Genomic DNA, 12,115 nt, shown 5'->3' on the forward strand with positions numbered 1-12,115 from the left:
GACTCCTGACACTCCACTTATGTTTGTTCTCTTCTCTTCTCTGTGTTTAAAATATCTTGGTGAAACAACATGCAAAGTTTTTGTTAGTCTGAATTTGCTTTCTTGACTGTGTCTTAATGTAATTCCTCTTCCAGCTGTGCAGTGTAGGAGTAACGTTTTCAGCTACAGTAGCTGTTTGTGAATATTCAATTACTTAAGAGGAAATACACTTTTCCCCTGTGAAATACTACATAGAAATGTCTTTGTTTAAAACTTTCCCCCTTTTTTATTCTTAGTAAAACACCTTTCTCCTTATTTAAGGATCAGGATTAACATCTACTGAGGTCAACAGAAAGACTATACTCAGTGGCAGTTCTAATGCAGCTTAGCTGGCAAGGATCCCCACTCACTGAGAATCAAAAGTCACATTTATCTTCAGAGAAAGAATGAATTTCTGCAGTCATATTTAATATTCAGATGCACTTAAGCATTCGGGCTGATGCAGTCTGAAAATCAGTTAATGATGATGCTGTTATGTCATTCTTTGCAAGATGGCGTCTGCCCTCCAGAGCACAAGCTACAAGGGGAAAGATGTAGTCTGGGTCTGGCTGGGATGGAGTTAATTTCACAGCAGCCCATGTACTTCTGTACTTTGGATTTGTGACTCAGACAGTGCTGGTAACACACCAATGTTTCAGCTATTGCCAAACAGTGACTGCACAGCATCGAGGTCCTCTCTGTTCGACCTCTGCCCCACCAGTGAGTAGGCTGGGGGTGCACAAGAAGTGGTGGTGGGGACACGGTCGGGACAGCTGACCCAAATGGACCATGGGGATATTCCACACCATGTAACATCATGCTCAGCAATGAAACTGGGGGTGGAGGGAGAGGGAGTGTTTCCAATGTAGTCATTGCTTTCATTTTAAAAGTATCATCTTAATTATTTCCTCCAAATTATGCTTCCTTTTACAAATGAAACATCATCTATTTCATGCTTTTTTCCCCTACAATTTAGTAGCCACGGTTTTATGAGTTACATAATTTTAAAATAAAAAAAAAAAAGTCTTCTTTCAAGAGTTTGACCTTCTGGAGGGTAAGCTGTCTGGCTCTACATTTAGCAAAAGATTTGGGGGTATCTCCATTAGCACTGATTTTAGATCAGGACTACACTTCTGAAGTGAATTTTCTACTTTTGTCCACCTCCCATTCATTGGTTCACACAGGGGAATTGGATCACAGCTCAAAAGATGGATTATTTTCAAATTCAATTAACCTGGAAGGTATGCTTCGGGATGTGCTCCAAGCACTAACAGACATACATCCCACAGAATTCAATAGAATCTAATCCAACTACAACAGAAGAGAGTACACTGCAGATGTCAGGTCCTCAGCACCAGGTCTCCAAATCCCATCCTACAAGGGCGCAGGACTTGCTAATGTAGGCGTAGGCAGTAAGTAGCTCTTTACAGCCATGCTGGACGTTGGGCTTTCAGCAGTTTTTCTCAGGACAAATGGAAATGTCTTTTTGTCTTCCGTAGCATTAAAGTGGCCAGGACCTCTGCAAAACAGGGTAGCCAAGGACTGGGCTGACTTTTTAGTGAACTTGCTGTCGGCTCTGTGGTGAAGATACGTTTTACCCATATATCCAGTACCAAAGAGGATCTATTTCAGCTATGGGTAAAGGAAGGGCAATACATTTGTGGTGCGGATTTAGGATGAACAAACGTACCCTGTATTTTAACACCAATACGTATATACAGTCTGATAAGGCTAATTCTCATGTCCTTCTTTCTAAGAAATACTTTCTCTACAGAACAGAGGTGGAAGACAATCAGATCTTTGGTTCATATTCTGTGAATTCAGCGCTTCCTACCTTTTGGTGACACCATAAATGTCTTCTATAATAACCTGAAGAACAGCTCGATAAAACAATGATTCTGTAGGCAGCTGCAAAAAATTTTACAACAGCAGGGATTTAAACTGGCATTGAAATGAAGATCAGAGTAGCAAAAACAGTATTGGCTTCCTTAACTACTTATTGGCTTATATTCTTTACAATCAGTCATAACAGGTTTAAGAGGACAATTTATTAATATTCTTGCATCCAGTTAAAATTACATTTTTGGGACAGATTCTAACATAAGCATGAAGGCAAGAAAAAAAAAAGAACCCCAAACTCTGAAGAAAAAGTTCAAACATTGGCAGAGGGAAAAAGAATAGAGGAAAAATGTATTGATCATGATCCAAACTCTACTATACTAAATAAATACAACAATTTACCTAAACTGTTTTAAAGACAAAACGAGTAATTCTGTAGCTGAATCATCATACAGCGCAGCCTGAACCATGCAGAAAGTACTATGCACATAGAACCAGAATACACTGAAAACTGCATATCTTTGTGTATGGAAGACCTGTTTGTATAAAAATAGTTAAAGCTTGCCAATCAAAAATTCACAGCAAATTACATTTACTGTAAAAGAATACTGGGGTCAGTGGGCTTACATATGGAAAGAAGAGGTCTCTCAGCCTCCCTTTTAAATATTTGCACAGTTGGTGCCCACCATCACCAAAAGGACCACTTGCACAACAATAATTCAAAGTATTCACAGAGAAAAAAATATACAGGGGTTAAAAATGAGAATGATGATGTTTCTAATAGGTTCAAGCTTTTGTCATAACAATTTCTATTTTTACATTAGTTGATAAAACACTGGGATAAAGTGATCCAAACCAGGGATATCAGAAGAACATTTGTACTGAGTTTCTGTATTAGCTGAAAGACAGCGAAAGAAGTTAAGACGGGTAGTTTAATGGCCTAAATTTTAAGCCGTGCTTTTTTTCCAGACTCTTAATTGTCAAAAGAAAACAGATTCACTAAGTATAATCACAGCAATAAAAATGTGATTTCATTATGACATATGCTATCTATCAGGATTTGATATAGTGTGTGCTAGTATTTTAGATTCCAGAAAGGCAGAAGTTCAATAAAAGTTCATGGATTAAGAGCATTCAAGGGGGAAAAACACATTTTATCTTAAGAGTGGCTAAAATAAACAATATTACTTACCATTTGGCCAACTGCAACTCGCTCCAAAGCCTTTAGGAGTGAAGGAATTAAATGGCTGGTATGTTTATTCTTTATCAGAACATTTTATAAACACATTGTATAAAAGTCAGAGGAGATGACATTTTAAAAGATTAATGGTGTGACATAACACACGTTTGCACACTTTAAAGTGCTAATACCTTTAGGGACTCATAATCAGCTCACTCCTGTTATTTTGGTTTATTTATAGGAGAAGGAATGACAACCAACTGTATGGAAATAGATATGTGCAAAATTTGTTTGTTTTTCTTGGTATTGTAAAAGAACTTCCGAGCATTACTTTCTGTGAAAGGGCTAAAAAGAAATGCATTTTTCTTGAGTCTGTTCCTACCAAAATAAAAATAATTAGCTTTGCATATTCAACTATTTTTAAAATACATATTTGTTCAATGTACAATGTCTTCAAATACTTCTCATCCCTAGTATTCAGAGAAATTGAACTTCTGTATGTAAAGTTAAGTAAAATAAAAACTTCAAAGGGACTACAATTTAAAATGCTGTGCATTATCGTTCACTAGATTCTTCATATCATAAATCCTGATGCAGGTGTGAGAGTACTTGATTTTTATGATCCATAGTGACAAAAAATAACAAATAATTAGAAGCATGGAATATTTTCCCACAGCTGAAAGGCTACTGTGCCTATAAAAATTTAAACTAAGTATTAGTAGATAGTAGTAGAAATGAATACAAAAATTCAGTAAATTACCTGCCAGTACAACAAATTAGACAGGGAACCAAAAATGCCTCACCACTTACGGGTCACCACCATGTTTAGTCCCCAAACGCTACTACAGTAAGTAAGACTGTCTCTGAATCACCCACTTCTCCTTCTCCTAGTTTTAGAACTGATCTTGTCTTTCAGACTGTTCTTCAAACACAGTCAAAGGAGTTGCAGTTCCACCATTTATGGCTTTGGCCAACTATCAGGTTTGACTTCTGCTGTATAAGCTATAGCTCTCACACCAGCAAATATCTGCTGCTGCTTAGAAGATGGATGTGGGTTCTAACGTATTGCAAGGCTCTGAAACTCTCATCCAGAACCTTTGGCCCTTGGCACTACCAATTTGAATGACATGTCATAACGAACATCAGCAATAATGCTGAGTATCACTGCTCAGCGGACTCAGTTTCTCCTAGCCAGCCATTACCCCTAGGAAGGTGGGTGCCTAGCTGCACTGCGCTGTCTCCCTTGTACCTCCTAGAAGGCAAGCAAAATCCTAGTCAGGAAAAATGCATAGAGAGAATTACAAACATAATAACAGTCAAAGTGTTTAGTAACACAGGAGAACTCTTTGCCTTTCATGAATGTTTAAACAAAAAAAAGTTTTTAACTGCCAAATTTCTGTGATTTCTGTGAAATCTAAAATAGATATATATGGCATGATCAGTACTGTCTCTTGGGGGTCATTTGCTTACAAAATTTATCCTCCTACCACTGTTGAAAAACAGCCCAAACTTTTCCTTTCCAAAAGAAATGGAATGGGAAAGGAAATAGCTGATGTGTCAGATGAGGAAGAAGTAGTATTGTATGACACTGACAAGAAAAAGAGAAAAGGCAAATCCCTTTCAGAAAGCAGTTTTTGTCGTAAGTTTTACAGCAACATCTCTAAAAGGAACAATCTTTGTCTTGTACTTTGCCAAGGGTAACACATTTAAGCCTTACGTATTCTAAACAACTGTCCTCCTATACCTTCTCTCCTGATAGCATTTAATTACCATGTTAGTTCAAGTTTACATAACCTTGATACGTTAGCCTATACTGAGCCTTCAGTGCACACTCCTCTGTAATGGAGGTACAGAGCTAGCAGCAGAGGCTAGCCAGAACCTGATGTGATTCATCTTGATACCAGAAATTAAAAATTAATAGAGGAAAGAAATAGTGGTATTCTGACTGAAACAGTGGTTGAAATTTTCAGTACCTATCTGTTTTTTCAAATTAAACAACAGTTCATCATCCTGTCTTGATGAGGTTAGGTCTTTAAAAGCACTTCATCTCTTGGTGCAATGTTAAAAAGATGTTTCCAGTCTCTTAAGCCACATGGATTTTAGAGCTCTTCTATTTTTTGGAATAGGCAGGTTTGTTTAGGTTTTAAACAGTCAGAACATTCAATATTATGAATCATGAAGGCATTGGGGGACTTACTGATTGCAATCCTTCTACAATTACCTTGTTCCCCCCTAAGTCCTTGGCCAGGAACTATTACCCTGAGGGGTTACCTCGTTTAGGTTTCAACAAAGCTTTGGCCTTTCTGTCCACTCTTAAAGTACATTTCTGTCAATACTCATTTTTTCATGCCTTCAGCAAATATAAAACATATAAAGCTGGAAGGTCAACACTATTTTTTTAGATATAATTCATCATGCTTACAACATTAATGATGTTATTCTGTAGAGTCTTGGATTAAAGTCATGGCTCTAGGATGAGAAGCCAAAACCAATGAATCTTATAACATCTGGATAAAGCTCTCAGTAGGAAAAAAGAAAGAAGGGGAATCATACCAAGCATGCTGACATTCTAGCATTGCGACCACAGCACCAGCCCTTGTCCTTCAAATACTGACACATGGGAAATCCCCAGACTTCCTCTGGGCAACCTGAAAAATGGAGGTCAAAGAAATAGGCACAGCTTTCATGGGCGATTTTTCTCTTACTTGGAGAATACACAGTGTATAGAGCAAGCTGAACAGCAGTTAATGGTAGCACCAATGCTTAACTGTTCCACTCCAGTACCAAAAACTGTGGTAGTGTTATAAAAAAACCATATTTTCCCTGTTACAGATGGTTTTAGTTTATGCTGAATTTCTGATAATTTCACATTTTCCAAAACAATTTTAATTGAGCATCTTTTATGAAAATCCACTGAAAAAAACGTTCCAAGGGACAAGAGAAGAGTTTGCGAATACTCATGGCACCCCACACCATGCCGTGCGTCACAAGATGTAAGCTGGGCGATTGTTCAATGTAGCAGGACTTCGATATCGCTTGACATTGGGTTCTTCTTCTATCATACACATCTTTTAAACATCACATGGAGCAATACATATTTGTTTATTTCAGTTCTGAAGGCCCACTCTTTGCTGTGAGGCAGAATGTTTGTTTTCCAGAAAACAGTAACTGCAAAGGCTCTTGCTGTTTCTTCCTAACACCAAGAAGCATTTGCATTACAATCTGTGCTCAGTGTTTCAGTATAATTAATATTTTAAATAACAACACAATTCTTCATGTTTAACACTCATGCAAATGTGGGAAAACTAAAAGTATGGGATTACTTTATAGATGCTCATAATATCCACTTTTAAATGTAGATGAACTCTACAATGATTTGAATTTTCATTAGCACTTTTGTCAGCTGATTTTTTAGAATGCTGAATAAGAGTTACTGCTACTCTTTAAAAAACCCAAATTGGCTAGGACCCTGGCTTTTTAGCATAGAAAGATGACTCAGGCATATTTAAAGATAAATCAATGTTAACAGGGTTAAAAAAAGGACAGCAGAAATATGACTCTTCAAATTTACCAAAAGTCCAGGATACAAACACATAAGTAGAATTCATTTTGTGAAAGTTAAGCAAAGGAAAAAGGGAAATAGGAAACCTACTATACAGCCCTCCTCCCCACAGCAAAAGCCTTCAGTTCTCCAGCAGTAGTCCCCAGCCTTTGCTGATCTCTAGAGAGCAGCAGCATGCAGGTAATCTGCAGGCAACCTCACACTTTGCTCTCCTTTTAGCCCTGAGAAACATCAGAGACTATTAGGGAATTACTACTAGTTTGAGGACCACAATTTAAGAAAAGTGGGTTAGTTCTGGATAAGTAACATAAGGAGAAAAAAGTTCCTTCAGACGTAGAGATGAATTTTGACAAAGCAGGTTGCAACTGGTTTCAGCACTAGGAATGTACTAAGAATTTTTAAGTGCCTCATGACAAGATATAAAACATTAATTAACTTTAAGACTAATTCTTGATTACACGGAAAAAAACTGAGTAGTTCTACTACAGGGATGGTAATAAGAACTTATCAAATATATTTTTTTCAAAGGAAACAATGACTCACACTCATCAAGAATAAGTCTTTCTAATACATGTATTACAATATTTCAAAATTAAAATTTGCAAACTGAGTTAGAAAGATGAAACCATTGATCTTTTCAGGTTATCCCTTCCAATTTACACTCTATCCTCTAGGCAAACTAATCATCCATGCAAGTGAAAGTTGCTACCCACTGAGCAGCAATCTCAATATTAGTGCACTGTACTCATGCATAATTCTGAACAATTTATGACACCTTTGAAAAAGATAATCAGGGAAAGCACCATCTTCATTTAAATTATTGAAACTGTACAGTAGGAGAAAAAGAGAGGGAAACTAATGCTCTAACTTAGAACCTTTTTTGTGTATAGCCAAAACTGATCACATATCTACAATACTGCATTGAGTTCTGTTTATTTTTCCATACACAGTCCACTCTCTAGCACAGTGCTGATTTAAAAAAAAAGCAACTTGTATGATGAATATATTGCTATAAAGTTCATATATTTATCAGCTACATTTTAAAAACCTGGAAATTCTGTTAATGCCTGCAACTATTTTCAGATATACTTAATATTATATAGCTCACTAATTACAATATTGCGGTTCTGTCTCACAAAAGAGCAGCTGTTCTAAACTGTACCAATGTCCAAAAACATTAACGCAACATTTTAAGTATGGGTATTCTATCCAAGATTTTACAGTAAACAGGTCAAGTGTTCAACAACGCATGAAGCAATCATGTTATAATTCAACATAGAAGAGCCAGTCAGACAGAATTCTCCTTGCCATGAGAAGTTAACAAAATGGGGAATTCCAGGTAATCATTTGATGAGCTGAACTGAAGCTATGCTGGGGTATAATCCTAGAACCTATTAGGTAAATAGCTATTACTTCAGCTCTAAGCTAACCTCTTAAAAAGACTAGATCACACATTTAATAAAACAAATTACTGCAAATATTGCACCAAAATAATTGCCAAAAAAAAAAAAAGTAATTCTGCTATGTACTAGAACAAAACCTATAAACCACACCACAATTTTAATGCAAATGCCTTACAGAGAAAGAGACCATAAAAAACACAGTAGAGTTAAAGGAGCTTCATGAACAACATGAAGAGTTGTATCGTAGTTCAGCTTTGTGGAACAGGATGGGCCACTGGTAACCTACACAGACAAAATACCAATTAAGGTAGCTTGAAGATACTTGCTGTAATTTTTCACTGCCCCCATAAATGGGATACATTTGGTTGAAGTGAGGAAACATGGTCATCAAAATCACCCAGTTATACATAGCAGGGTAAGACAAAACATAGATTATACAGAAACATATAATGCTGAATAAAACAGAAAAGAAAATTCCAGCCATTAGCCACAGAACAAATTCCTATTATTTCCCTCTGATAGCAACCTTCATAGTTTCATGGAAGAGTTGGTTAAATGTCTATGTTTAAACAAACTAATCATGTCCTTACCATTCTTTTTTGACAGTAAAGAATGTTTTTCTGATAGCTATAATATCCCCTCTCTTAAAAAAAATTTAACAGGAACTTTCCAAATTTTCATCACTTTTTTCCATTGCAATTTTTTTTCATGTCTTTTGAGAAAGGAAGGAACTTAATGGATCTTTAAACATAGGTGGGAGAATCCTTTTAACTATTTGTATACTTTAAGCAACTAACTGACTAACTACAGCGGCTCATTTCTCACTCCTCTAACAGGCAGAAATGCTATACGGAGAATCTTTCTTGACTTCAGTTTATCATATACTTGAAATTATGTGGAGGAGATTAACACTTTAAGAAACAAGTGCAAATGCATCCAGATGCCAGCCACACTTGAAAAATATTCACCAAATTTTTCACTCAGTGCTGTCTAGCAAAGGCGAATAAAAAGCCTCAGGTCTATATTGGTAAAACATTTTAAATTTGAGTAAATGTAAAGTCTAATACTTTCTCATCAACTGAACAAGACTAAATTTTCTATAAAGTATGTCAGATTACCCTTCTACTTCTTCTGGGCACCCAATACCACTATTGTTTTTTAATATTTGATCAGAATGAAGCCTGAACTTAGAACTTCGTCCTGGGGACATATTATTTTCTGTCCTCTAATTAATTATACTTTTCTGTAAGACCTTCAGTAAATTGCTTTTAAGTTCTGTAGAGGAATTGGACTTCCATTTTCTGTAATGTTTGTAATACTGCAATAGTAGCAGCATATACCATTTGGAGCACCTGCACTATTCTGAAATTTATAAAGGATTTTCTCCCTTTCTATTTAAATTCCAAATGAAAAAAAAAAGAATGGCAGTGCATATGGACATCTGTTACACTGAAAATATTATACTGAGTAGTAAAAAAGTATCAATCACAACAAATATATATTTATAATTAGATCAACTCTAACTTCCCTCATCATGATTTAATTTTGTCTGGATACAGAGAAAAGCTTCAGGCGAGCCTTATTGTTGTTACCATCCTATTCACAGATCCATTAAGACTCTTTCTGGCTCAGCAGTGTTTCAAAGAAATTTTTTAAGAGAGTTGCTTAACTAACAAAACACTTCAGCGTAACTAAGAAACAGGATTCCCAAAATACAGAACACTATGTTTTTATTTATGCTTCCTTTTTTGGTAGTTACAGAAAAAATATCTGGCAGTAGAACTAAGATGAAAGGACTTTACTGGCTAATCCTTCTGTATATGCACAGAGCCTTCCAAGAAAGTTCAAGAGAATGGGACAAGCTTCTCCACTATCTTTAATATTAGGCCTTCTATAGTTCTTCAACACTATGAAACAACTACAATTTCTAGTGTGTTAACGTTTAAAATTTACTTTGCACAGCTTTATGGCACTATATAGTTCCTATGAAACAACAGGACCAACAGGTTTTATTTTTACTAGAAAAATAAGCTTAACTGCGGTTCCATGTGGCCTTACAGTTTCTTGTTTATCTTTGCTTACTTTTCATGAAAATGTATTTGCATTTATGCTTCTCATTTTTTTTACTTCCTTGCAATTCCCAACCGTTCCAAACTGCAGTCCCCAATATAGTAACTAATTTGTTATGTCATCTGCTTTACTTTCTGGAAGAGATAGTTTTATTGAGATAATGTATTAAACACTATTTGTTAAATGCATCTTGGCAGAAACAATCCAGATTTTGTCACAAAACAATGCCTACCCCAGGTGGTTAATGGATAATTTAAAAAAAAACACAACAGGGTTTTCTTTCACTTTTGTGGTACGGCATAGATGATTATAACGCCTGTTTTGAAATTCTTCATCTGCTCTTTAAGAACAAAGTAACACAAATGGCAAAGTACTGTATAAAACAGAGGATTCTGACCTTCTTGAAATGCATGTTATCTTTCTATTCTAAGATTTTAAGATTTTCTAGTAAATCCATAATGACAACAGAAAAGATTTATTTTCTAGTAATGAAGTTCATCCATCGTATTGTAAACAGCAAAGAGAAGGCAGAAATATCCTTTTAGTGTACAGGCTGAAGTTCCAACTCCTATTTTGTTTAAGAAATTGTATTCTCCTTAGAAAAACAAGCATTGCTTATTTCATTCCTAAACTTTATCTTTACTTAGGCAATTTATTATTGAAATGTTGTGAAACACCAGTCTCTTGAAGTGTTTCAGCATGAGAACATAACTTCAAGAGAAAGAGAGCTTATTCAAATTTAGCACAATTATGCTGATTGTACGCCCGCAGCTAGGGCTGTGTGAAACCATAGGTTTCACAATAGGTTTTAGTGGCAGATACCTTAAACTTCCTTTAAAAATTACCATTAAGACTGAAATATGTTTCTGTATTGAACTTCACCTATCATTTTTTGCCATTTATTTTAATACAGGAATGTATTAATGATTTGAAATGATAATATTAAAATGTTAAGATTTTGACATGTATTTCAAAATGGCATGAGTATTATCAGGAGTTCCTAATAATACTCTTCAGTGAGTTATCGCTGCAGTATAATCTTGTCAGTTCTAAATGCTTAAATATATCTTTGTCTCTTACCACTTAGAAACTGCATTGGATGAAAAGACCTACACCTACATTTATTTATGAAGTGTGATCAATATCAGCCCATGTGAAATATTGCATGCAGCAAAGTAATCAGTTAATGTAGAAAAACGCCTGAGAGGACTTCCTTTTTACATTTTTTCATCTTTTTTAATTACATTAAAACAGTCACATTTGCTACTTATTTGTTGTTATTTAGATATTAACATCTATTTCAGCTGATTCCTTCCTGATGTCTTAGTGTCTCATATTTGTCCATCCTCACAGTCCCTACCCCCAATTTCCAAATTCTACTACAGTTATGAATTATAATTTCCCAACTTGCCTCTCTACTTCAGTGTATGATTTCAGTTTTTAAGGTGCTTAAATTCCCACTGATTCATGGAGCTGCTTTTCAAAGGTTTTATTGATTTTTTTTCCCTTTTCTCAATTTCAAGGCATGAGAAACCTGGAGTTCAGATACTTATTAATTAACTTCAGTTCCATTTTTGTACTTCACATCCAGTGCACTTGAATGTCTATGATCTCTTTCTGGGATCATGAAAGGAAAAAAAAAGATGAAAATAAAAGAAATACAAGACTATGTGAAGGCTCCATTTTGAACCACTCCTGGGCAGCCAGAGAATACTCAAGGCAAAAATAAAAGGAGTGCAAATTTTAGAGAAAAAGCACAACTGACTGAAGATAAGACACAGCTGTCAGCGTGAGGCAATTGTATAAGGACTGCCAAGGACACTGAAAAATCAGTGTATTAATAATATACTTGCTGGCCAACAATGCTCTGGGATTCTTGCCAAAGACAAGTAGATAAGAGTAACATGACATGGCACCTAAAACCCGTACATGGCTGAATCCGCAAGGCTGGCACTAAGATCTGCTCTTCGGCTATTTAATTCAAAGAGGAACACCTAAGAGGTAACAGCCATAGGAATCAGTCCTTGCTTGGGTAGTTCCTGA

At 35.8% G+C, this 12,115-nt stretch overlaps 1 protein-coding gene across 7 annotated transcripts in view; it reads right to left on the bottom strand.

Annotated features, from left to right (window-relative positions):
* METTL25 (methyltransferase like 25) overlaps positions 1–12,115 on the bottom strand; it is a 63,515-nt gene that overhangs the window by 17,070 nt on the left and 34,330 nt on the right. For 6 of the 7 annotated variants that reach the window (XM_075080723.1, XM_075080729.1, XM_075080726.1 and 3 more), the window contains exons 6-8: positions 5,591–5,685; positions 3,050–3,079; positions 1,853–1,926 (exon numbers count right to left, since the gene is read on the bottom strand). In XM_075080723.1, coding sequence (XP_074936824.1) covers positions 1,853–1,926; positions 3,050–3,079; positions 5,591–5,685 — 199 coding nt within the window. The remainder of the gene's footprint in view (positions 1–1,852; positions 1,927–3,049; positions 3,080–5,590; positions 5,686–12,115) is intronic. The other variant, XM_075080725.1, reaches the window with a different exon arrangement.

The sequence above is a fragment of the Phalacrocorax aristotelis genome, chromosome 1, assembly GCF_949628215.1.
Source record: "Phalacrocorax aristotelis chromosome 1, bGulAri2.1, whole genome shotgun sequence".
NCBI classification, from domain to species: domain Eukaryota; kingdom Metazoa; phylum Chordata; class Aves; order Suliformes; family Phalacrocoracidae; genus Phalacrocorax; species Phalacrocorax aristotelis.